Source organism: Bombyx mori, chromosome 19, assembly GCF_030269925.1.
Source record: "Bombyx mori chromosome 19, ASM3026992v2".
In the NCBI taxonomy this organism is placed as follows: Eukaryota; Metazoa; Arthropoda; class Insecta; order Lepidoptera; family Bombycidae; genus Bombyx; species Bombyx mori.
In genome coordinates, this window is record NC_085125.1 from 6,824,184 (window position 1) to 6,850,676 (window position 26,493).

Here is a 26,493-nt window from a genome sequence, read left to right on the forward strand (position 1 = left end):
CCTTCGTGGTTCATTTAGACGCGGCGACCGTGAGTGGTGACGTATGAAAATTATCTGAATAGCGCGCTTCCTCTGTTCTCGACGCTGATTGTCGCTGGTACCACACGGAGAACATCGCGTGTTGGATAACAGTTTATAAATAAACTCTTATAAGGCAAGGGCTTAGAAGGATGTGGCATATGAGATTTGACTTGTATTATAGGAAAGATATATCGAAATTTGACTGGCATTGTCGATGTCCATTTTTTTTATTGCTTAGATGGGTGGACGAGCTCACAGCCCACCTGGTGTTAACTGGTTACTGAAGCCCATAGACATCCACAACGTAAATGCTCCACCCACCTTGAGATATAAGTTCTAAGGTCTCAAGTATAGTTACAACGGCTGTCCCACCCTTCAAACCGAAACGAATTACTGCTTCACGGCAGAAATAGGTTGTACCCACCCGCGCCGACTCACAAGAGGTCCTACCACCAGTAATTACGCAAATTATAATTTTGCGGGTTTCATTTTTATTACACGATGTTATTCCTTCACCGTGGAAGTCAATCGTGAACATTTATTGAGTACGTATTTCATTAGAAAAATTGGTACCCGCCTGAGATTCGAACACCGGTGGATCGCTCAACACGAATACATCGGACGTCTTATCCGTTAGGCCACGACGACTTGTAATAGGTACGAGTGGTAATAGTCCATAAATTACTATTACCACTTATCATTATAATGTAGAACTTTTTCCTTTCGATCACAGTAAATCAACACGTAGGTGTTAGATTAATTAAATTCAAAATACCACTCGAAATCAATAGTATTTAAGGTCATTTTTTGAAGTAACTTTCATAGTTCGCTTTCTCTAAGCTCGCGGTATTAACACGCAGGTACGCACTCTTGTGGTTTTTCACTACTCAAGACAATTCAGCTACTGTTGAGAAGGGCGTATTTCATTCTTAATAACAGCCAGAGGGATTCACCAGTTCTTTGAAAAAGCGCGAATTAATTGAAAGTGTATTTTTGTAAACGGGCTGTCATCTCAAACTACTCTCTGATGATTGGGTGTCAATTTAATGAAAGGAATATTCTGTATAAATTGGTTTGTTGAAATTTCTGTGTTTTCAGTAATGTGTTCCGACGCTAAGAACCTGTGTTAATACGCATTTGTTGGAGTAGTGATGTTAATTGTTATTGTTAATTTAAGTATTCTCTTCACAGCCTGCAGCGATAATTTTCAATTCGGAATCCTAATTTGTAAATACAGAAACGGAATAAAAAATTAACGTTAAAATTTTTGGGTTTGGTTTTTATGAATTAGGGATTACTGGTGGCCCGGAGGCCTTTCCAGTTTCACCAGGACAGGTGGGCGAGCAAGGGCTCAGCCAGGAAGGGTGGGATTTGCCAACAGCTGCCCGAGTGCCTTCAAAGGAGACCTAATGACTCAAGATAAACGTGGCGTGGTCGCCGACTGATTTTTATATGCGGACGGAATGTCATCGATGCATCCAGGGTGACTCCCAGGTGCTTGACCTTCCTAGCCCAGGGTATTTGTTGGCCAAAGAGGGTAATCGGGGTGTGAGATTCCTCCGCTGGGTTGATGTATATGCGCCATTTTCGGAACCACTGCCCTAAGGGTGTGTGCGCTCTAGAGTTTCCTCGCGATTAGGGACTTGTCTCTACTCGAGTAGTAAACGCTTGTGTTGAATAAGACTAGCGCTGACCTTGGAATGTCATTAATAAATAAACTGTATAGGAGCGGAGAGAGGACGGAGCCTTGTGGGACTCCAGCCGTGAGCGGTTGCGCTAAGGAGCGGGCTCCCTCGACATATTAAATTATATGAAAGACAAATTGATATTGTTTTTTTACGTGACACAAATAAGTCGGCTAATGCGCGGAGTCAACGTTCTCGCGTGAACGCGGTCTCCACCCACCAGCTACCACGAAACAACTATAGCGATTTAGTCGCTTTACTAAGTTTCGATATAACACCCAAACGATTCTCACACACGCTTCCAAGGCCACTTGCGGTGACTGTTACAGCGATTTAGCCGATTTTCTGGGCTCAGCTGTAGTCTACACACCCTATTCATTCAGATGCCAAGCTGAAGGTCTAGTGAAAATGGATATACAGAATTCCACACGGCGTTGTCACATCGACCAAATTACATATGTCCCGAATAATAGGACGTTTGAGTCGACTATTATCAAAGCCGGCAATGCGACTTTTGGACAATTATTGGTAAATCAGAAAAACGAATTATTGACTTTGTATTCCATTGGCAGTCACAAAACTCTTCTGAACGACATCTTAGATAAATAACAGGTTAAGTATTAACCTTTATTTAATGCAGGCTTTGAACCGTATTCTTTGAAGGAGACGATCATATTCAAATCAATCTGTATTGACATATCAATAACATTTTTTTGTCCAAATGCACAGATTGCCACCTTTGATAATAGACGACTCATTTATCTGTTTGCATATTACATTTATTTACGTTTAAATCACTTCAAAACATAACATTTTAGTTCAATACAATTTTTTACAGCACGCTGAGTAATAATATAAAAAAAAACAAAAATGTATTTATGATCTCAAACCCGCAAATTTTAATTTGCGTAATTACTGGTGGTTGGACCTCTAGTAAGTCGGCGCGGGTAGGTGTCACCGCCCTTCCTATTTCTGCCGTGAAGCAGTAATGCGTTTCGGTTTGAAAGGTGGGGCAGCCGTTGTAACTATATTTGAGACCTTAGAACTTATATCTCAAGGTGGGTGGCGCATTTACGTTGTAGATGTCTATGGGCTCCAGTAACCACTCAACACCAGGTGAGCTGTGAGCTCGTTCACCCTTCTAAGCAATAAAAAATAAAACTCATTTAATATTCACATGTTCCCGCAATGTCAAATTAATACGTTGAAGTCTTCGTGGCCTAAAGGATAAGACGCGTGATGGATTCGTATCGAGCGCGGTACAAACTTTTCTAATGACAGACGTACATAGTGAACAAAATGTTCACGAATGACTTCCACGGTGTAGGAATAACATCGTGTAATATAAACTAAAACCGCAAAAATTTGCGTAAGATCGTAGGGCGTGTTGCGAGTTCGTACGGTACCACTACCCTACCTATTTCTGTCGTGAAGCAGTAATTGCGTTTCGGTTAGAAGAGTGGGGCGGCCTTTATCCTATAAAAAATTGACTTAGAACTCATGTCTCAAGGTGGGTGGCGGCATTTACGTTGTTGATGTCTATGGGCTCCGAGAACCACTTAACACCAAGTCCATCAATCTAAGCAATAAAGTTTTTTATTTATTTTATTGCTTTGATGAGTGGACGAGCTCACAGCCCACCTGGTGTTAAGTGGTTACTGGAGCCCATAGACATCTACAACGTAAATGCTGCCACCCACTTTGAGACAGAGTTCTAAGGTCTCAAGTATAGTTACAACGGCTGCCCCAAATCGAAACGCATTACTGCTTCATGGCAGAAATAGGCAGGGTGGTGGTACTTACCCGCGCGGACTGACAAGAGGTCCTACCACCGAAATTGACGATTGGTACCCATGGACACTGCTGCGCCACTTCCTACCGTAAAACACTACAAATATTGACATGTGATAAGGTCAATTACTAAATCTCAGAAGTGATTAGAAGCAAAATATAGTATTTGAACTAAACAATGTTCATCGTGTAAGACCTTCCGTTTTTAGCTAATAAAATCTAAGATATAGTAGATATGTGCCATAAATTTTAAGTCTAAATCCGGGCTGGCAACGGAACTGCGTAACTACAACGATCATTTCCCTACAAGAGAGGTCGCGAGTCATAAATCAAGTGGATTGCGCGGAGAACAGGAACAAGGTCACAGAATCAGCTGATGTAGCCACGAATGAAAAGCCACGCATGCGTGCTCGCGGACGTTACGCTTCAATTGTCTTCGGAAATTTAATAATTCAATTCACGCGGAGAGACGTGAATGCCAAAATGATTCGACCAGCTTCTCGTAACCGGGTCAGCGGTTCGCGATGCCACTAACTCGCGCACCTATGCCGTTGGCACGATGCTCGGTAAATGATTGTTTTCATTTGTCGGGGTGGGTGCCAGAATAAAGCTGCAGTGCAGTAGTGAGCTTGCAGCGGCAGACTGCGGTGCCGGCCATTCATTGTCATGCCGGGAGGTCGATACGCAGTCAGTGTCGCCGCGCCTCCTCTGCTGTGTGGTCGTATGCCGTGAACTCTGTACCGATTACCGTTCGCTTGACGTATCTCTGCGCAACCACACCGCAATCTTATTTATAAACAAATTCTAAGCAAGTGAATTGAATCAAATATAAATGCGGTTTTCATTCATAAGAAATTTCTGTTAGCTTAGCTCTTAGGAAACTTACGATTTGTTTTAAAGTGAAAGTGTCGGTGATGACAGAAGACATTATATAAATTTAAAAACAAACACATTTATTTGATGAAGCACAAGACTTTTGTAAGTGGTGAGCGAAAGAATCGTAATTATGAATTGTAACTGATAAATGTTCAAGTAAGCGATCATCAGGAGGCGATAATTACGTACCGATATTTGATTTTCGAGAAACTCAAATATTTCAATATAGAATTTGCAGAGAGCTTAAGACATAAAGATAATCCGTTACAGATTTTAAATTCATAGTAAAAAAATCACAAGTGACCAACCTCACTTCTTTTAATATTCATGGCGCAGTTTGTAATCAAATTAAATGTATTTTACGACATAGAAAGAAGGATACTTTTCGTTTGGCTTTAAATTAATAGAATAAATTATATTATATTAAAAGACCTGTAAAATAAAACCCGTAAGTTTTAGTTTAAGCAATAAAATCGTTAGACTATTTCTTCTATATATAATTTTAAATATAAATGAATTCATACGTTGCTATTGAAATGCATTTCTACCGCCAACTTGAATTTTATGGATGATAAAAGATATTGAAGTTTTTTCAATCGGTCTATGTGTTTTGCATATAATTAATTTATTTATGCTCCGAGTAGGTACTATTGAATTTTTAAAGAGAGCCCCGTCATTATCTGTGACTGTTCATCTTTTATACCTGAAACCATTGCGTTCCTCCACAGTATGGTAAGAAACTGATGTTCCTGGTAGAAGTACCCATTTCAATGACGGCAGCCTTAGAACCAATTGTAGATTAATGGTAACTATGGTAACAATAAAATGTAAAAGAAATGTATTCAGATCACGAATGTGTCTCAAAATGTTAACGGAATTTGTGGGTTAGTTTCATTTTTGTTACATTGTGCTGCTTTACATTTTAACGGCTAAAAATCAACTTTCTTTCGTACTATTGACAGTGTGTAGTGCACTAGTAGTAGAACAGTAGTACTTGCTCAATACCGAAACTAAATTGGCACTAATGACATTTTGCACACGCGCTTAAACCGATCGACGCGATTTATTGAATCCGAGCAAGATCCTGTTTATTTTTGCCACAAAAAACGTGACTGTTTTTCCATTGATTTTTTTCCCCTACTTAACCGCCAGTATGCTGGCTTCATCGTTGCTGGTGGTCGACCTCACTGGGATCAGCGAGAAAGTTTTTGCCAACATCTACCCTGACAAGGGCAGTGCTTCATCGAAGTTACTAACGTGTCAGAATTGGCTGAAGATCCGACGAGAAACTCAGTGGGTTATGTCTGTAGACAAAGTTCAGGTTGAAGAGTGGGACAACCATTTTATTATACGATCGACTTTATGTCGCATGGAGAGTTGGTGCGTGCTATGAAACTACCTGTTCATATCGAGAAATCAAAGAAGGCACTAACAGAATAACTTGTTTAGAAAATCAGATGTCTTGGATATGGCATCTATTCCTTATTAATTCAGATGGTTGTAACGAGATTTATATAAAAAATACAGCGCTATTTTTGCATGTAAACTTACAAAATAAAATTACAATGAAAGGCAAAAACAACAGTGAACTAATACTGTGAGTATAGCAAGATACGGATCCATCAGATCCAATAACTCTTGCATTAGAGGCCTTCAGCTCTAAAGCTAGGAAAGGTTTAGGGACCCGGGTAACCGTACTCGTTGAACTCGGCAAAGAGTTCGACCTGCAACCGAACCCATGTATCAGCCCGTTGAGTTTCTCGCTGGATCTTCTCAGCGTGTCGCGATTCCAATCCGATAGTAGATTAATTCGCGAAGCAACTGCTCTTGAGTAGGTAGGTCTCCTTCGGAGGCGCTCGGGTAGATATTAGCTAATCCCACCCCTCCTGGCTGAGCCTTTGCTCACCTGTCCTGATGAAACTGGAAAGGCCTTCGGACCACCCTTCAATTACAAAAAAATATAGTAAGACATAAATAGATATGAAAATATAAAACCTATGTTTGAACAATTGAAATGATATTAAAAATTATAGAGCTATATTGAAAACATATGTCCTAACATAAAAAGATTAATTAAGATATTATTACGTAATGGGTGTAACGACAAATCTGTGTGAACAACAGACTTCTATTTTAGTAATATAGACAACCCATATTAATACATTTTGAATTTGAAATATTTAAGAACTTCTACGAAGGGTTTTTATTTAAGACTCATGTTTTTTTTAAGTTTATTATTGTTAAGTAATTTTTTTTCCGGCCCGCCATTGTTACTAAAGTTAAAAACGGAAGAAGCTGCCAACGATGAAGAATCGATAACACGTTTCAGGTTGCTTAAAAATGTATTTCAGACAATTAAAGGATAGTATTCCAATCTAGACCTTACGAACTCTTGTGTAACAGACACTCATTACGCAGTTGAACCACCAGTAGGTACGTATATTATATAAGAAAAATCGTTAAAACACAATAGATATCAATGTAAACAAATATTTCTCATATGTACTGACATAGCAACAATACAAAACCTTTCATAAATAATTTATTTGCAAACACAACGTCTGTCATTTATAAGCACATAAGTCATACAGTCGCGTATTAGAAACAAAGTTTTTCAAATGTAAATATATACGTAGACGAGTCTAAAATTCGAGTTGAATGAATCACATTTTCTGAACAAGGTCAACCTGTATTCAAAAATTATAAATAGTAGTCATCTTTTTTTAAGTCCAGGCGAATCGGAATGAGCCGATGTCAATTATTTTTAAATGTATCTCTCTACTGACGTGTTCATCGATCGCATGCATTCCTATGCGGATGATAGGATAAACTATATATTGGCGATAAGAGATTTTCACGTAACATGGTTCGGGACAGACGATCGAAACTTGTGTCTGAAGTCCGGGATCTGACCGCGACCGGAGCCGACTTTGTACTATCCGGTATCGCTGCATTCATTGACAGCGCGTTTCCCGGGATTCTTCGCTCGTATCGGCTCTTGGCTTTACTGGTGGTAGGACATCTTGTGAGTCCGCACGGGTAGCTACCACCACCCTGCCTGTTTCAGTCGTGAAGCAGTAATGCGTTTCGGTTTCAAGGGCGGGCAGCCGTTTTACCGTTAAAAGTGAGACCTTAGAACTCTGTCTCAAAGTGGGTGGCAGCGTTTACATTGTAAACTTCTATGGGCTCCGGTAGCCATTTAACATCAGGTGGGCCATGAGCTTGACCCTCGATCTAAGCAATAAAAAAAGAATGAACTCCACAGAGTTTTCCCAGGCCTATGACATGTCTTTCTTTAAACGAAGTTTGAGACAGCACTGGGCAGCAGCTTGGCTGTGCTCTTGGCAATAATTATGTCCGTGAAGGATAGTGAATGCTTGGATGCTTGCATCAGATGGCCGTGTTTATCTGTCTACAAAAGTATGAAAACTGTCTATACAAATTAATTGTATTCCACAAAAGAGATTATTAATAGAGGAGCTAACACATATAAATAAGTGCATCTTCAAACGAGGTATGAAAATACCGTTGGCAGCGACGTGGATGTGCCTTTGGCTTTCTTATGTCTGTGAGGCATCGTAATCTAAGACAAAAAATAAAGTATCATCATATCATATATCTGTATTCAAATTAATACGATTTTAAATTAGTCCACTATTCGTGAATACTAAAACATATGAAAGAAATTAACAAGATAATGTTCGTCCGCGTGAAATTTGATCTAATTCTTTAACAGTATTAAAATACACGTAACTACGGCTACATAACGTCTCGCGAAAACTTTCAATGAAACATAAAAGATTTCTTTGACATTATCGAATGATCGATAAGAAAGATTCGACAAAAAGTGAAAACATGTCAAGGTTTTTTATATGGAACAATATTACGTTGTTGTTCAAAACAAAAAAAACTCCCAAATTTAACGGCTTAGTTAAGAACTTCAATAAGGATAGAAATCGTTGTCGGAATCTGAGGTGCATTTTTTTTTATTGCTTAGATGGATGTTAAGTGGTTACTGGAGCCCATAGACATCTACAACGTGAATGCGCCACCCACCTTGAGATATAAGTTCTAAGGTCTCAAGTATAGTTACAACGGTTGCCCCATCCTTCAAAACCGAAACGCATTACTGCTTCACGGCAGAAATAGGCAGGGTGGTGGTACCTACCCGTGCGGACTCAAAAGAAGTCCTATCACCAGTAATTACGCAGATTATAATTTTGCGGGTTTGATTTTTATTACACGATGTTATTCCTTCACCGTGGCAGTCAATCGTGAACATTTGTTGAGTACGTGTTTTATTAGAAAAAATTGTACCCGCCTTAGATTCGAACACCGGTGCATCGCTCAACACGAATGCACCGGACGTCTTATCCTTTAGGATACGACGACTATAAATTAGCTCTTATTTGCTTCTTTGATTTGAATCGTGGGCAAAATTAAAATTATTTTTACGGAAATATTATGAACAATAAGAAACGCGAGGTTAAATCGTAAAAGTAGTTTTAATTTAGTCTAGTCAGGTATCTCTAACCACCAGACCAACGAGGCGATAATTTCGTTTGATAACAAATTTCTTTACTTTAACCTACATTTCTACTGTTTCTTGAATTAATGTTGATATTAAGATTTTTATCTTACGAACTTTTTTGTCCAGTTCCTTGGTAAAAGTTCGTGCTGCTAAACTACTTAACCTACAATTATCGTATTTTATATTTAGATTTAGATTAAAAGTTAAGAAATTTCACCGTTGTCACATATTATATTAAACAGTGAGAACGGTAATTAATACACTTTACGTTACGCATATATTTATAAGGCTTCAAAACAAACCAGCTCTCAATTTAGTATGTTTAAACCAGAATTGTGTTTAAAGTTCTTTTGATGTTCTTTTTTTTTTACTAACAATCACTCCATGTTAACTGGTCCCATGATAAGTTCGTAAAGAACTTGTGTTACAGGTACCAGATAACGGAAATAAATGTTAGATTTTTATTATACACATACATATATTTAATATACATCCGTAACCCTGGAAAAGACATTTATATTTATCATACAAATATCTTCCCTTGGCGGGATTCGAACCCGCGACCCCCTTGTGCAGTGACCATGTCACTTACCACTACACCAGACGGTCGTTAAATAATTTAATACAGTTAAATATGTTCCTACGTCCAGCAGTCGATGTCTGTAAGCTTATAAGAAAATAATTAGATTAGGCTAATCCTAATTACGCTTTCTCCGTAATACTTCACTTACACTTGGTATTTGAAAGAAAAATTGCGAATAATTTATGTAAATTTCGCAATAATCTTACGAAACATTTTGTAAATTTATTAGTTATGTAAAATTACGGATTTGGTTTTTTGATTGCTTTTACATCATTCAAACGAATACATTAAGAGACGTGTGTGTTTGTACATAATAAATATTCGTAATACGAATCGAAAGTTACTATTGGCAATTTATTAACGTTCATTTCGGAATACATAATTCCTGTTTTTTTTTTTGGAGAGCATCATATTATTTGATGCATTCTCTAAATTTTTTTTAATATAAGCCATATTGTAATGATCATTTTACAGACATGATAAAAAGTGGCTTAGCTGTTTGAATTAGTGGTTTATATTTATTTTCGTTTAACACGGCCTCTAATAAATTGAGTGGTAGACAGAATTATAAAGTATAAATATGGAAGGGTGAAAGGCTACTTGGCTTAAGCGACATTTTTGCAACTTTACAGGAGAGTCATTTAAAGTTTAAAATCTATATATATAAAAATGAATTGCTGTTCGTTAGTCTCGCTAAAACTCGAGAACGGCTGGACCGATTTGGATAATTTTGGTCTTGAATTATTCGTAGAAGTCCAGAGAAGGTTTAAAAGGTTGATGAATATGAAAATGCTTGGAATTAAATAAAAACAACAATTTTGTTTTTCCTATGATGTGTCCCCCGTCGGACGGATTCCTTTTGTTTGTTTAAAGTTTATTTATACAAAGTTTAGGTCTTTTATTTATCGACTGAGGCACTACGAAGTCTGCCGGGTCAGCTAGTTTAGAATAAATATCATAACAAAAAACTTCTTCATAGGATATTTCCATTCTGTTGCTAAATTTGAAAAACAAATTAATACATTTATATTGGCTATTTTAATTCTCAAAGTTAAGAATGGCGTTGTAAGTGAGGTCAAAACTGATCGATTCCACTGAAAATTACTTCCGTAATTCAAATAGTCTTGAACATGAAAACTATAAATGTAAGTTTTATTGAAAGTAATGGTCCTTGTAGTCGTACAGATGCAGAATTTATTCCTTTAACGAACATCTTATGTTTCAATACGATCCAGCAATCGTATATTTTTAATAAAAAGAAATGAGAAATACTCACTCATTACTGGTGGTAGGACCTCTTGTGAGTCCGCACGGGTAGGTACCACCGCCCCGCCTATTTCTGCCGTGAAGCAGTAATGCGTTTCGGTTTGAAGGGTGGGACAGCCGTTGTAACTATACTGAGACCTTAGAACTTATATCTCAAGGTGTGTGGCGCATTTACGTTGTAGATGTCTATGGGTTCCAGTAACCACTTAACACCAGGTGGGCTGTGAGCTCGTCCACACATATAGGCAATAAAAAAAAACTCAAAGGATTGGTACATCAACTATTTAGTAGTAAACAATTCCCTTGTAAAAATACTAATATATGAAGTAGACGAAGTCAATTGCTGATATGTCCAATATAAACCAATTTACCGATATAGACCAATCGGCTATTACGTCCCACACGCTCTTAACTCATTTATCGTAGAATTGTAGCAGTAGCTGACATGTAGCGGAATCTATTAATCTCGCCCGCTGACTATTTTATGTGTTACCATTGCTCACTGATCGATTGTTGGTCAACCTATGTCAAATTTATCTGCTGTCATTAGTACTAGAACTATCGATTTACGTCAGACCTGATATTCTATTGAACAAAGTCATTCAAAGTATTTAGGTAATGAATGACAAAAAAAATTATTCAATCTTACGATGTCATATGAAGATAAATTTTAAATGCTTAGAGAAACAAATCGTAACTTACATCACGAATTTTGTATTGCTCTAGATGCGCATGGATTTGCGTCAGTCCTGCCTATTTTTCCACCATCCTGCGTATTTTTGCGGACAAGAAAAGGCTTTAAGGGTATCGCATCGTACACTGTGTATTTATTAAACGCGTTATAAGATACATTGCGTTGTACATGTCCATATACAGCAGCCAGAACGGATCAAGATCAAGAACGAATCAAGATTCTGTTACAATACAATGAATTTTAAAATGTACTGATACTTTTGGAGAGTTTCTGGAAATTTCCTAAAAAAAATTAAAATATAGTTTAATAAGTTTTATTTTGTTGATGGTAAATATTATCTGTGGTGTCTGTGCTCCCCATTCTATGCTTACAAGTGATTAAAACATTTTTATTAATAACATTTAGAAAGGCTTTATCACAAAGAAATTGAATAAAGTAATATTCCAAATGGTTTATTACAGTTTATAGGATTAGAAATAGGTGAGTGAGCATATAGTTCAATCGTGGGACACAAGTCGAGTGACCTTGGACGGATGCCAGAGCATTATCTCACTATTCCAACAAACCATTGTCACAGTATTGATGTGCCATCAAACGTTTTTATATTGACTAAAAATGTTTTACAAAATCTTGTATATATTTTTTCTTTTTAATGAGTTTCAGGAAAATAAATGGATGGGCTTTTTTTCAATTTCAGAACGAAAGCAGTTTTATGAAATGTCTATTTTATTCCACTGAATATTAAGTTTGAAAGCCTATCGATTTTCTAGGGTTATTTTTCGTTAGCAACATTTCATTCCCTCTTCTCCTTCAGCAGTACGTCCCCCCACCTTGTCTTGGGTCTACCTCTACGTCTTCGACCGGGGAGGTCGAGCAGTAGCGCCAAATTTCCGACGTAGTCAGGCGGCTTCCTTTTCACGTGACCATAATTTTTTACGTTTATCGTTTGATTATATTATTAGAGCCCGTACGTAATTCATGCGTTCTGGTTTGAAAGATGGAATAGCCGAGTCGTCGACCTTCTGTTTCGAACTGTATGATTTCCGGAGAGCTATGAGCTGATCTGCCAAAGAACCACATGAACCTATATATTAATACGGGAAGCAAAAACTTTGTATCCCTTTTTACGAAAATCACGCGGACGCAGGAGTATGAAATTTCCCACACTTATAGAGAATATAGAGAAGGAGTGCACAATGCTAATATTTTTTTTAAATAATGCATAAAAAATACATTAAACCAATAAAGAAAACAATACACACGCTAACATGTATTTGACACACATACGCATTTATACTATTTTGTTTATTGTTAAAGTCTGTGGTCAAATTGAGGCTACATTAATATTGATTTCTTTAATATTATTTGTCTATAGTGTAGCCTTAGCGAAATCTGTGATTATAGAAGTATAATATAGTATTAAAAAAAGTAGTAAAAATATATGTATTTGAGTTAAAAACTGTTCCCATTGTAACTTTTACTGTAACTGCCCTTGCGTCTACCTAAAACGAGCATACGACCCATCTAATGGTAAGCAGTTACCGTTATAATTGGACGTTAGCAATGCCAAGGGCACAGCTAATCCGCTACCTACTGCAAATAATATATCGCAGTAGGCAGTGATAGATAGTAAAGTGCAGGCGAGACTATTAGTTTCCTGTGGTTAAATCGTGCGCATGTTAAATATCTGACTTGAATTATGCAAGTAGAATGTATGTGATATAACAACAATAAATGCCAACATTAGAATCATAGATATACCTATATTAACGTTTATAATTTTTTTTCAATTCTTAATTTGTTTTTTAGTATTAGTAGAGACTATGTGTTCTAGTTTAGGTGATCATGTCATCCAATTATTACCAACGCACCGTTCGTAACAAGTGCGCTTAGTGCGAGTTTTTTAACGTTCTCGATAACGTTAAAGTTAACTCAAATTTGTATGTAGTTGCAACAGCGCCCCCAGCGGCAAACGTAGGCAAACGTTTCAAATCCATACCAAATTGAGTTAACTTTTACGCTATCGAGAACGTTTAAAAACTCATACTAGGCACACAGCACTTTGTCCGTCCCTGGCACGTTTCTAGTGATAATTCGCGTGGAACGATTCGAGTGGAATGATTCGAGCATTGAAAGAGTTGACGGTAGGCAAAACGGGCTGTCATTGTCCATCTCTACAAGTGACGTTAATCATTTTTCATCAGGCAGGCTATATTTTCGATGGTCTTTGCCAGCAAGAAATCGTTCATATCGTCGAAAACAAAACTGAAAGACAACGTTGAGGTAATAGAGCGGCACCTAACGCTAAATATTCATTTTAAAGCAAGTTTTTTCTGTTTAAAATACATACATATGTTTTTTGTTCAAAGCTGTAACGATTTTCACATTTCATTTTATTATTCATACATTTCGACCGGTCATGTAATTTTATATTATTATGATTAATGCATGAGTTACGAACACGTAATTCAAGGTCTAATCTATTACTCGTCTAAGTACAATGAAGTAAATGAAACTTAAATAGCATAATTTATAGAATAAATACAACAAACGTAAATCAACATAGTATGTAAACAATTCACATGCATAAATGGTTTGAACAAAAGATCGTTCGAAACCTGTTTCTCCGTGGAAAATATGTTGTCGAAGTAGCCTTAACATTTGTGAATATTTATACATAGGTTCAAAAACTATAAACTATATTACACTGATTGGAGTTAGTGCTGATATCTACTTTAAGTGCCATCTTAATAATTATTATCGAATTTCAGGGCTCTTATAATACATTATAATGAAATTTAGACCTCATCCAGGTGTCTCTCGCATCGCGACACTCCGACAACTGTGTAGAATAACTTAGGTTATAAGCTTTCCTAATATAAATAATATAAAATAATAATATATAAAATAATATAAAGCAGAATTTCCTAATATAAAAGACAAAATACTAGTGGCATTACAAACAAGTTAAAGTATCATCTTCGAATTGCAATTTGGATGTTATTAGCTTCGAAATGCCAAGGGGGTCGAACAATCCTCTATAAGACTCTTCACAAAACCAATTTTCCCAAGAACAAAATGTTAGGTAATCTCTTAAAAATTAAATTGAATTTTTTCCAGTGTGCCTCTTATTCAATTTAATATTCTACGAATGGTTATTCCCTTTTGCAGGCATAATTGAGCTCTAAATATAGACTTCATGTATGTTTAAGATTCTTGGAAGCGATCGTATGACAATTAATAATGGCGCTGAAAATACTTTTGCTGTTAATTGTAGATAATGAAAGCGTTATTTCTGTCCGCTTCCGAGAAATGTTAACAACTCTTCAAACTATAAGTTGAATCAAATAAATTTGACGAAAAGGTAAAAAATAATTATAATTGAATATGATCTAATAGTTAACTGTTATCTTGTATATTAGAAGATAGTCGAAGTAAGATTGAAACTGTTAGGGAAGGAAGCCAATATAGTTAATATTCTAGAAAATTTTAGATAAATAGCAGTACCCCGTATATTAATGATTTCCTTCGGAAACGCCTCTGGGACTTCGTTACCGCGAATAAAATTCTCAGAGACGAACAGTTCGGATTCCGCGCTAAACACTCATGCGTACAACAAGTGCACCGCCTCACGGAGCACATCCTAATAGGGCTAAATAGGCGTAAACAAATCCCGACCGGCGCCCTCTTCTTCGATATCGCGAAGGCGTTCGACAAAGTCTGGTACAACGGTTTGATCTACAAACTGTACAACATGGGAGTGCCAGACAGACTCGTGCTCATCATACGAGACTTCTTGTCGAACCGTTCGTTTCGATATCGAGTAGAGGGAACTCGTTCTCGTCCCCGTCAACTGACTGCCGGAGTCCCGCAAGGCTCCGCGCTCTCCCCGTTATTATTTAGTTTGTATATCAATGATATACCCCGGTCTCCGGAGACCCATCTAGCGCTCGTGTAGGAAGATGTCGTTGCTTAATCGGCGACTCCAGATCGCAGTAGCTACCATGGGACAGTGGTTCCGGAAGTGGCGAATCGACATCAACCCCACGAAAAGCACAGCTGTGCTCTTTCCAAGGGGGGTCGCCCTCCGAAGACCACTTCGAGCATCCCAATCCTTAATAGGCGCGCAAACACCTCTGCCGTTAGCCCCATCACTCTCTTTGGCCAGCCCATACCGTGGGCCTCGAATGTCAAATACCTAGGCGTCTCCCTCGACAGAGGGATGACATTCCGTCCCCACATTAAAACGGTACGCGACCGTGCCGCGTTTATACTAGGATGACTCTACGCAATGCTTTGTAGTCGAAGCAAACTGTCCCTCCGTAATAAGGTAACTCTCTACAAAACTTGCATACGCCCCGTCATGACGTATGCAAGCGTAGTGTTCGCTCACGCGGCCCGCACCAACTTGAAACCCCTTCAGGTTATACAATCCCGATTCTGCAGGATACCCGTCGGAGCACCATGGTTCCAGAGGAACGTGGACCTCCACGATGACCTGGAGCTCGACCCCGTCAGTAAGTATCTACAGTCGGCATCGCTGTGCCATTTTGAGAAGGCGGTACGACATGAGAACCCACTAATCGTAGCTGCTGGAAACTACATACCCGACCCAGTAGACCAAATGGTAAACCGTCGACGTCGCCCAAAGCACGTCATTACGGATCCTCCTGATCCATTAGCGGTGCTTTTAGGCACAGCCCACTGAGTTTCTCGCCGGATCTTCTTAGTGGGTCGCGTTTCCGATACGGTGGTAGATTCTGCGAAGAACTGCTCTGATAGGGTCAGTGTTAGCAACTCTCCGGTTTGAGCCCCGTGAGCTCACCTACAAACGTTAGGGTGAAACTGAAATAGCCTCTCAAGGCTATCAGCATAGGTAGGGGGAAAAAAAATTAATGATTTTTCTAGTAAAACTTTTTTTCTGTAAACTGTATAATTACTTGATTGTCATAGATTTACAAAGGGGAAATTTTAAAAAATTGGTTTGCTTTATCTACGGTTATGAATATTGTTCTAATCGAAATTATGTATCTTAACTAAGAGGATAACGTCGTGTTATTTTCGTTGTAATTTTTTTTTAATACAAAACAAGTTTTTTATGAATGCAATGCCAAAAAGGTTAAATTCCTTGAGTGCAATTACGTCAGACAAAGGCAAGATTATCTTGTATGGCAAAATCTCATTAAAAGTTTCTAACTTTGATTTTTATTACATTTTTCCTGAAAGTTGTATTAAGTCGATATAAATTTCAGCAAGCATAAACGAATATTAAAAAAGTTGATTTTGTTACTTTTTTTATAAGAGGACAGCAAAATAGATATCGTTTTTATTCGTCATAAAACTATTTACAGCTATTAATATACTAGACTTTAAAGGGGTTCAACTGAATCATGTCTTTTGTAATAGTGCATATGTGGAACGCAATGTATCACAGATTAAAGCAGCTGACGCTCAAGGTCAACGGGCCCAATTAACTCGTGGGAACTCTTTAGATTTCAAATCCACGAAAACGTGAACTCATTAAATTGTGAAATCATTTGTTAAATGATTAATTTTAATTAAAACTTTTTTTTTATTGCTTAGATTAGTGGACGAGCTCACAGCCCACCTGGTGTTAAGTTGTTACTACAACGTAAATGCGCCACCCACCTTGAGATATAAGTTCTAAGGTCTCAAGTATCGTGCTCGCATTATTGCTTCACGGCAGAAATAGGCGGGGTGGTGGTATCTACCCATGCGGATTCACAAGAGGTCCTACCACCAGTAAAATCATGTTATTATCACTCGTTTCGAATAATTTACATTCAATTGCCGGTGACGCGACTCAGTTTTTCTTCGTTAAACGCGAGATTAAACCATAAAAGTAGTTTTAATTATGCCTACGACTCGTTAAAGTCGAAGAAAATACTATAATTAGTTTGTAAATGAATATTGTTTTTGGTTAAATAATTCCGTTTTCAACTTCTGAATCGATTAATGAAAAGCATTTTTAGTTTCCCTTAAAAAAGAAGAAAGGCTGCAAATTATTACCTTAACTCTAAATTCAGTCCAAATATTGACTGACTCGGCGGAGCAGTAGTTATTGTCTCTGTCATTGTTGTGCCGAGGGTCGTAGATTCGAATCCCACATCGGGCAAACATTTGTGTGATGGACAGGTTTGCTTGCTCCTTGTCTGGATGTTAATTATCTATAAATGAATTTATTTAAACGTATATAAGTATGTTTGCCAGTTTCTCGTACCCATAACACAGGGAATCAAATTGGGGTCGGATGACTGTGCGTGATTTTATTATTATTATTATTAACAACTTATGACTTTTAGTAGGGCGTTTTGATATCCGCATCAATAGGTAACAACATCCTGTCTATACCTCCCGCGAAGCAATCATCCATTTTGGTTTGACGTCTAGAGCAGACTTCATACAATTGAAACTTCAATCTGATGTCTCCAGATAGGTGACGTCATTCACGTTGTGATGTACCCACTTTAAACCAGGTAGGCCGTGAGCTCGTTCACTGATCTGTGCAATACAATAATGCGGCAAGCTTACATTCAATTGACAATAGTCTATTTTTTAGCGAATTTATTTAAACTATGTCATTGTTATTCATATTAATTTTTTTCACCACTAAAAAGAAATATAAATACTATTTATTTCACTATACTAAACGTTAATACTATAAAATTATTATGTGTATTATAATAATTTTGGTAGTGCTATTATAGTAACATCAACACGACATAATAAATACCTACCGGATCTAAGAGCTGCTTTGCTGTTCTTATTATTTATTACCTTGTAAACGTTACAAGGTCTTCGGTGTCATCGAGCACTGTATTCATAAGAAACGATTTTGTTTACAATTTTATATGATGTAAATTATGTAATAATATATATTAAATAATAAAAATGTTATGATTTTGTTTATAATGATATTCTAACTATATTTTAGTTGATTCACTATGCTTGTTTAGCTTTTTAGGGTTGTGTCCGTGTTATTGGTTAGAATCGTTGTGGCCTAAAACATTGCAGTTCATTAAAATCTTGCAAAGGAAAAAAGACGAATCGATCTCAAGTCGGTAGTCTGAAAAAAAATGAGAAAGACGTAATGAAAGAGCCGTAATAAAGATCAATTTACCTTTACTTTCGGTTCTAGTGGATAAAAGAATACGACTTAAAAGAAGTATTGAATAAAAAAAGTATGGATTTGCTAGAACAGTTACTTTAAAATAAACCTAGAGAGATTATAAATAGATAAAAAAAATCTAAAGTCTTTAATACAAAACTCACTCTTTTAGTTTGTAACAGGAAAGTCAGTAACATTAAAGATGTAGGTATAAAAATTTCCTAACTCCAAATTTCCAAAATTTCTCCAAATTGTATTTTAATATATGGGCAAAAGTATGGTCTGAAATAAATGATTATTATTATGATTATTAAATCCCATAGATGTAGTATTAAAGTCTAATCTGATTCTAACTGACTTTTTCTGTGTATTTGTTCGTTCGGGTATTGCACAGAAACTATTGGACAGATTTGAAAGAAACTCTATTTGTTTGGGAACTTGTAAACAAACTTTTATCTTAACAATAATAGAAGTTGTATAAGGCGAGTGGTCAAGAGATGCACACCTAAGCTTTGGTGTACATGAGATCACGGGTGCTTCCAGTACGCATGTATGCATGCAAGTATTATGTTAAATATTATGATGAAGCAAGCATCAGGAGTGCCCGTAAGCATAAGAACCATACCTTCCGCAATTCACGTTATTTATATAGCAAATAAGGAATCTTGTCTTTCATTTCACGACTTTCCGTAAGTCGTAATGTCGGAAAGTCGGAAAGTCGTAATGATGGATCTCTTATATGTAAGTACTAGTGACGTAACTTACAAATCTTGTTACAACAACATTCGGTATTAGTGCCCCAAAAGTGGCGAAAATAGTCAAAGAAGGCTACGGTAGGAGCGACATGGTACAGAACAATACAATTGACAATTTTGACAGCAAAATAATTCTGTAACTTTTTCATAATTTGACATAAACCCCTATCTTATTGCTGACACTTAAGTTTTGGGGAATGATTCAGAGTTTATCCCTTGGTAGACCGACGATCTGAATATCGTTGTTCCGAAGTTGTTTATTATGCTAGCTTCTCTCGAATAATTCGTTAGCGCTATTCATGTTTCTGACAAATATCTTCTAATAATGATGGCTACAGCTATAATTACTAGTCACGGCTAAATTCTTAAAAATACAAACTTGAAAAATCTTTTTCGCAAAATCTTTGTTGTTATGTAATGTTACATTTGTCTTTGTACATAAATAAATAAAAGGGCCAAAAAATGATTGACCATGATTAAATTAATTATATCATTATGTGATCATACCTATTATTTAAATGTTGTACTGTATATTTATCCACAGGCTGATGGGTAATTTTTACAGCTGTAATGTTAGATGATGGACCTTAATGAAAATTGTCGCAGTCAACGGTCGACATCCGCTGTCTAATTTTAGAACTCAAACGAATTTAGTTGTTATTATTATAGCGTGAAGTAATATTTTAAAATCGGTACAACTATAAAGCTTGTTGGTACATCATCAAATTGGTGAATGCTATGTAACAAATTGCTTCATCGTCTTATATCCGATTTTTGTTTGTTTGATAAAAGTGCCGAGCTCACTTCTGATTGTGTTGTGTTAAATTGCTTCCACACTAGAACCATGATATCGAAGTTCTGAATCGAATTATTAATGGTTTCTTTCGTATTTTTAAACTGGAACAAACGAATGCTTTGCAACCATTTTAAGCACGGTAGTAGCAACGCGACCCGTGTGAACTCTTATCTTACAGTTTTTAACCTTGTCAGATTAATGCCCAAAACTTTGACCCCTGACGATCTTTTGATCATTCTTGATAAGAATCTATACTTGGCCAATAAACATCGCTTACATGATTTTTTTAAGCGTTTGGACTATAAATGTTTACGTAGATAAGACGGTGCATGTTTTGGTTAATCTATTATTATTTATTGTTGTTGTTATTATTATCAAAAAACCTTCTTGCTCAGTATTATCTACACTATACACTATTTTGGCATCATATTATATTATGTATTAAGTTTTATCTCGAGTTCTTGACTCGGTTTAGTTTAGGTAGTAGATTTTTCTAGATTTCTCCAGGATCCCACCATCAAATCTTGATCCTGATGATTACAGGACCATATGGGAAGTCTATATTTTCGAGCAAAAAAAAAAGAAAAAGGAATTATCAGAATCGGTTCAAGCATTCGCGAGAAATCGGTGAACATACATAGATAAAAAAATTGTGGTTGAATTGATATCTTCCTCTTTTTAGGAACGACTAAAAAGCGTGATTTGGGTAAATCAAATAGCTCCTTAACATTATACTATTCAAAAATATTTTCACTTTCTACGTAAATGAACAGGCGGGTAAAATTTAGCGTTATGCCAAAGTAACTATTCCACGCGGACGAAGTCGCGGGCAAAAGTTAGCTATCAATAAATTGGAAGTTTCACATCATTTAACAAAAGTGGCCGCCCTCGGTTCAAGTAGATCTTAAAATTTAGCAACCATTTTAAAAAGTATCCATAATATTAATCGACTGACATTGGATTATCACTAATGATTCTTTAAGTACATTAACACTTCAGTGTAAGGTAGAACCACAAAAAACGTACCATAAACAAGACGTCCTTCATTTTTTATCGTAAAGGGATTTATTAACTTTAAGCACTGCTTGCTATAAATAGTACCTAATGGAGACCTCTACAAATACCAGACTCTCGTTAAGATAAAATCTTTAAGCTTTTGATGTCCAAAAATTCATTTTGACAATTTTCCCATTCAAACATGCTAACATCAATAATACTACTAGATACCCGATAAGCGCTTCAAAAACGGCCCGAAAAATAAGACCACGAATAAATTTGTGGTCTTATTTCAAATTAGTATGGTCCAATCATAGCCTATTAGTAGTATTATTGATCGAAGCAAACATGTGCACTTTTTGATCGAAATATCCGTTAATCTATGTTATTGTTGTATTCATTAACAGTATTAACGAAACGATCACTCTCATTAAAACGCTTAATAAAACTTTTATCTTGTTAGTAATCATGTTATCACCGTCGGATAATCGTAATGCATATAACACGAATACGATTCAAGTGGGCAATCAAAAAAGTCGGCAATTGAATGATAACAAAAAGCTCGTAGCGCCTAGCTAGCTTGCGGGTGGCTTAATTTCAAGTGTGTTTCGAGAATAGTACCAAAATTTACAAGAAAAACAATGTCTGTCGACGTTACTATATCGACACTTGAAAGGCAAACCTGACTAAGCGACAATAACTGCTTTGTACATAAATGATAGGAAATAACCATATTCGATGCGCAAAAAATAATAATTTATAGTTCTATTAAAATCATTTCAATCCTACAGCTACTAGCTAGATTCTACTACAACTAGATTCGTTAAAATAAATTTTGTTTTCAGGTATTTCAACTTTAAATTAGTCTACTGTAAAGTTCTCGCATTGTCGCTTAGTCACGTTTGCCTTTCAAGCGTTGATATGTTTTACAACAAAATTGGCGAATTTTAAACGTGCGTTTGTGCTAAATAATTCCAACTCATAGATAAACGATTCACGATTGACTTCCACGGTGAAGGAATAACATCGTGTAATAAAAATCAAACCCGCAAAATTATGATTTGCGTAATTACTGGTGGTAGGACCTCTTGTGAGTCCGCGCGGGTGGGTACCACCACCCTGCCTGTTTCTGCCGTGAAGCAGTAATGCGTTTCGGTTTGAAGGGTGGGGCAGCCGTTGTAACTATACTCGAGACCTTAGAACTTATATCTCAAGGTGGGTGGCGCATTTACGATGTGGATCTCTATGGGCTCCAGTAACCACTTAACACCAGGTGGGCTGTGAGCTCGTCCACCTACTAAGCAATAAAAAAAAAAAAGTTTTGTTGCAACTTTAAAAATGCATTGAACTTTTTCAATGCATCGCTAAAAATGTAAGCTAACTTTTAAGGATGTGCCATTCAAATTTGTTGCGAAACAAAATGAGATGCTAATTTTAAAACCGTGTACAAACTTCCGCGCTCACATTCGTTTAACTATAACTTCATTAAATAATTGTCTTTTCTAATTGTCTAGGTGAATTAATATTTGTACTTCTTGATGATCGCTTACGAACGAATCTTAGTCTGTGTGCTTTATATCAAATAATGTGACTTTCAAAATATTTACAGAAAAAAATATAAAGATTCTCGAGCAACAGTGATAATTTTTTATTAAATACAATGAAAAAAAAAGTCACAGATACAATAGAAAAGTGAAGTGATTTTTGTTATTTTTTAATCATGACCATGGGTCGTCGTAACGTCAGCATGATGCGTTTGGGAAGGTGCGTCGCGTTCTTAGCTGCTGCAGCGTTTTTACTGCCCTTTACCATTCTGCTGATGGTGGCGGATCAACAGTACAACCTCACATACAACTCGAAGAGGGTATTTTATCAGGAGGTGAGTTATAGTAATTTTATTAAATATCAAATTACAATGGATTGATCAAATTTTTATCTTTAGCATTTATCAAATTAGAACTGGATTGGATGTTCAATGAAATTATTTAAGCCAATAAACCCTCGTTGCTTAATAATTATTTACAAATGGCACAATTATTAACAAATTACTTATGCTTTATACATCATAATAATGTTTATTGATTGATGAATTGTATCAAATTTAGAAAAGTTCTTGTAATTTTACAATTAGCAAGTAATAGGTACGGCGATTCCCAATGAGCATTTGGAGGTTAATGCTTCAAGAAATACCTTTAATAAGTATATGTTGATAAACTCTATGTCACATTCGCCTTAATACAACTGAAAATATTATCTGTGCTTTTTCTTCCAATAAAAAAAAAAAAAATAGTCGTCCTGATCATAGGGAATGTTCAATTAATTCCTCGTGACTATCAAATTATTTGCCAATCAATTGTTTATGGATGCACCAAAAAGTCACCGACGTGTCATATTGTGACGTCTTATAAACAAAAAGCCGTTGCTAAAATTAGAATATTTCACGAGTAAAGAGTACAACGCTCGCCAGTCAACCATATAAGAACACATTTGTTAATTTAACAAATATGTTCGGTGATTTGGTTTAAATACAATTAATTTTACCAAACTTGTACTAAGATTTATTAATCAAAGGCATTAAAAAAAAAATTGGCGCATCCACCGGCACCGCGCTGTCAGCCGGCCTTTGTGTTAACACTTTACATTGTGAAAAACCTCAGCCTCAAAATGTTAAATATCCAACAGAGGTTTGACTTTGGCTCCAGCAGCGATTCTCCTACGCCCTATAGCGGATTTTGGAAACATTCGTTATTTTGTCAAAAATTATCTTTACCATTTGACGTTTTGATAAAGTCACTGGGATTTTTCTCGACCACACTCAAGATTACAGGGTCCTGTGTATCGCTGACATAATCTTATCATCAAGTAGCCGTCATTTGTCAAAATGTCAGTAAAATAAAGTAGATACCACTGAAGTATGAGAATAAATAAACATTGATTTTACTTCATTATGTCAAATGCATTGACTTAAAAATTTGAGCATTTCACATTTTTTTATCCATAATAATAATTCACAGTCTTCGTAACGTGTGAATAAAAATGAAAATTTAAAAAAAAAATTTAAATACATGCATACGGAATTTTCAAAAGTCCATAATTCATTTCCCAAAAAGTAGAAGTATGTTAAATCATCCATTTTGTTTTTCATTTAAAAAACACAATATATGTACATTGTAGAAAATATAGCTGTAACTTGACATAAACGAATTCAGTTTGAAAAGCCAATAAAATCTGTATGACACAACAGTGTAATATATAGGTAATAACTTATGGATGGGCTGTCATCCTTTTACGACAATTTTAATTTGTGTTATTTTATCTATATTGACATTAACTTTTGTTCAAATCATGAAATTACAGGATGAAGGCTTTCAATGAAACAATTAGTTTTGATATTGTGGCCGGAAACTGGATAAATAAATAAAAACTTTTTTGGACATAATCAATCCATTTTTTTTAACTTTAAACAAAAAAAACTAAAACATCTAAAAAACTGTTGTTTAAAAAGTTTATAATAGTTAGTGTAACACAATTTTGATGCGTGCTTACTCGGTGGTGGGTAGAAATTAAAGACTACAATTGAGTAATAGTGAATGCAAACATTTCTTTCTTTTTTCCAGAGCGACTTCTATAAAATAAACGGGACTTATTACGCGTCCGGTTACACAATAACAACACCCTCTATGTTAAGGAATCAGGTAACTGATATGTCACAATAATAATTGTTATTGTTGTCTTCAGTTTTCCCGTATTACGCAACGGCATACTTTTTACGCTATGGTATTGATATCTATTCCCACGATTCTAAAACAACGACACAATTCCATACATTTACAGTATTTAATGCTTTTGCTGTTGAAAAAAGCGTAAATCACAGTCGCGATTATCAAATACGCAGCGTGGAAATATGATCAATACCCAAAGCATAGAAATTGTATGTCTATATATGAGATTTCCAAATAACATTTTTTTACTTTGATCAACGTTGCGCACGCTTGATTTTGCAAGTTTTAGCATTGGCGGCCATTTTGTAAATCTCCCACATGATGGCCGTTACGAAAAAACTAAATGTTGCTAACATTAAAAAACAAACGATGGGTTTAAAAAACGAACGGCAAAGTAAAATATGAGTTTGTTAATTTCGCACCAACTGCTAATTGGGAAAACGCTCTTCTCGCTCGGAACTTTGTTGAGGAATACTGAAGATCTCACAGACACTTGTCTGTCTCTCTCTGTAGTTCTTTGTGAAGAGCTCGAAATACTATTCCAAGTCTGCGACATTCCCATTTTCTGGATTCGAGATTCAAGACGGAACAACAAAGCCCTTATGTTCGTGTGAGAAGAGACACTAATTCAAGCTAACACTGCACTAACGCTTTACTACTATTTTTACTAAAAATACTTAATAAAGGTCTAATGACGGCTGTGCACTTGTTAAACTAATCTTTATTCAACCCAAACGATTAACTAGATGTCTATGGTAGGGTACGTATGTGTGAATTTGAATCCAGAACTCTTAATTATCTTATCTTATATATAAGTATTATTTAGTGTAAAATGTGTATTAACGAATTAGAAAACTTTCGCGTTTGTACCATACGTGTCAATTTTTGGGAGTCGAAATCGGGCATGTACCACTATACTTGAATTACAACTCATAGCTAGTGTTCTTGGCCATTTATGAGTAGCCTCTTTGGTCCTATCAGGTATTCACGTGTGCCTTTAATTTAACCTGATTGTATTTTGGCGCGAAACGAAAAAAAAAACAGTTTAATTAGATTCTCTGTGTAAAATAATTAGAACGATTTCGTCTCGAAAAACTTGATTGTTTCCAGTAATGTTATTACGGATAAAGTGAAAACATGTTATCGGTACCTACAGTGATATTATTACTTAAGTGGAATATTAAGTTTGTGTTGAGAAAATAAATGTTTCGAAATCGAATATCTTTCTGACGAGAAATGAAAATAAAACTCCACGAAGGTTTACATAACGTCTTTGGTTAAATATTAGCACGTTTCCAAGTAAACCTACAAATAAATTTCTGTACACACGAACGTGATTTGTAAAAGTACTTAGAGGTCAAAGGGAAATCTTATAAGCAAGCGATGTTGCGAGATAAAAAAAAAAGAACGTGGGTTGAATAAAGAACACGAAAAGTACAAAACGGACATGTACTGTAGATTAGAATAAATGTGATGTGGAGATTATGTGGATTTTTTTTTATTTTTAGACACGATTCTACTTTTTACCTTTTGGGTATTTTACGTCACAACGTTACTTGGCACTGTGATGTGGATTGTGACTTTGAATACATAAGTATTGGTGCATGTCGTATTTTATTTCGCACATGTACTGCATTCGTAAACTGAA

The 26,493-nt window shown here is 36.1% G+C and overlaps 1 protein-coding gene across 5 annotated transcripts in view; it reads left to right on the plus strand.

Moving 5' to 3' along the window:
• Positions 1-4,110: 4,110 nt before the first annotated feature.
• The window catches only part of LOC101743861 (carbohydrate sulfotransferase 11), an 85,564-nt gene continuing 63,181 nt past the window's right edge, over positions 4,111-26,493 (plus strand). The window contains exons 1-3 of one of the 5 annotated variants that reach the window (XM_062673997.1): positions 4,111-4,497; positions 22,733-23,002; positions 24,741-24,818. In XM_062673997.1, coding sequence (XP_062529981.1) covers positions 22,844-23,002; positions 24,741-24,818 — 237 coding nt within the window. In that variant the 5' untranslated portion in view covers positions 4,111-4,497; positions 22,733-22,843. The remainder of the gene's footprint in view (positions 4,498-22,732; positions 23,003-24,740; positions 24,819-26,493) is intronic. The other 4 variants (XM_021352797.3, XM_004933342.5, XM_012696530.4 and 1 more) reach the window with 4 other exon arrangements.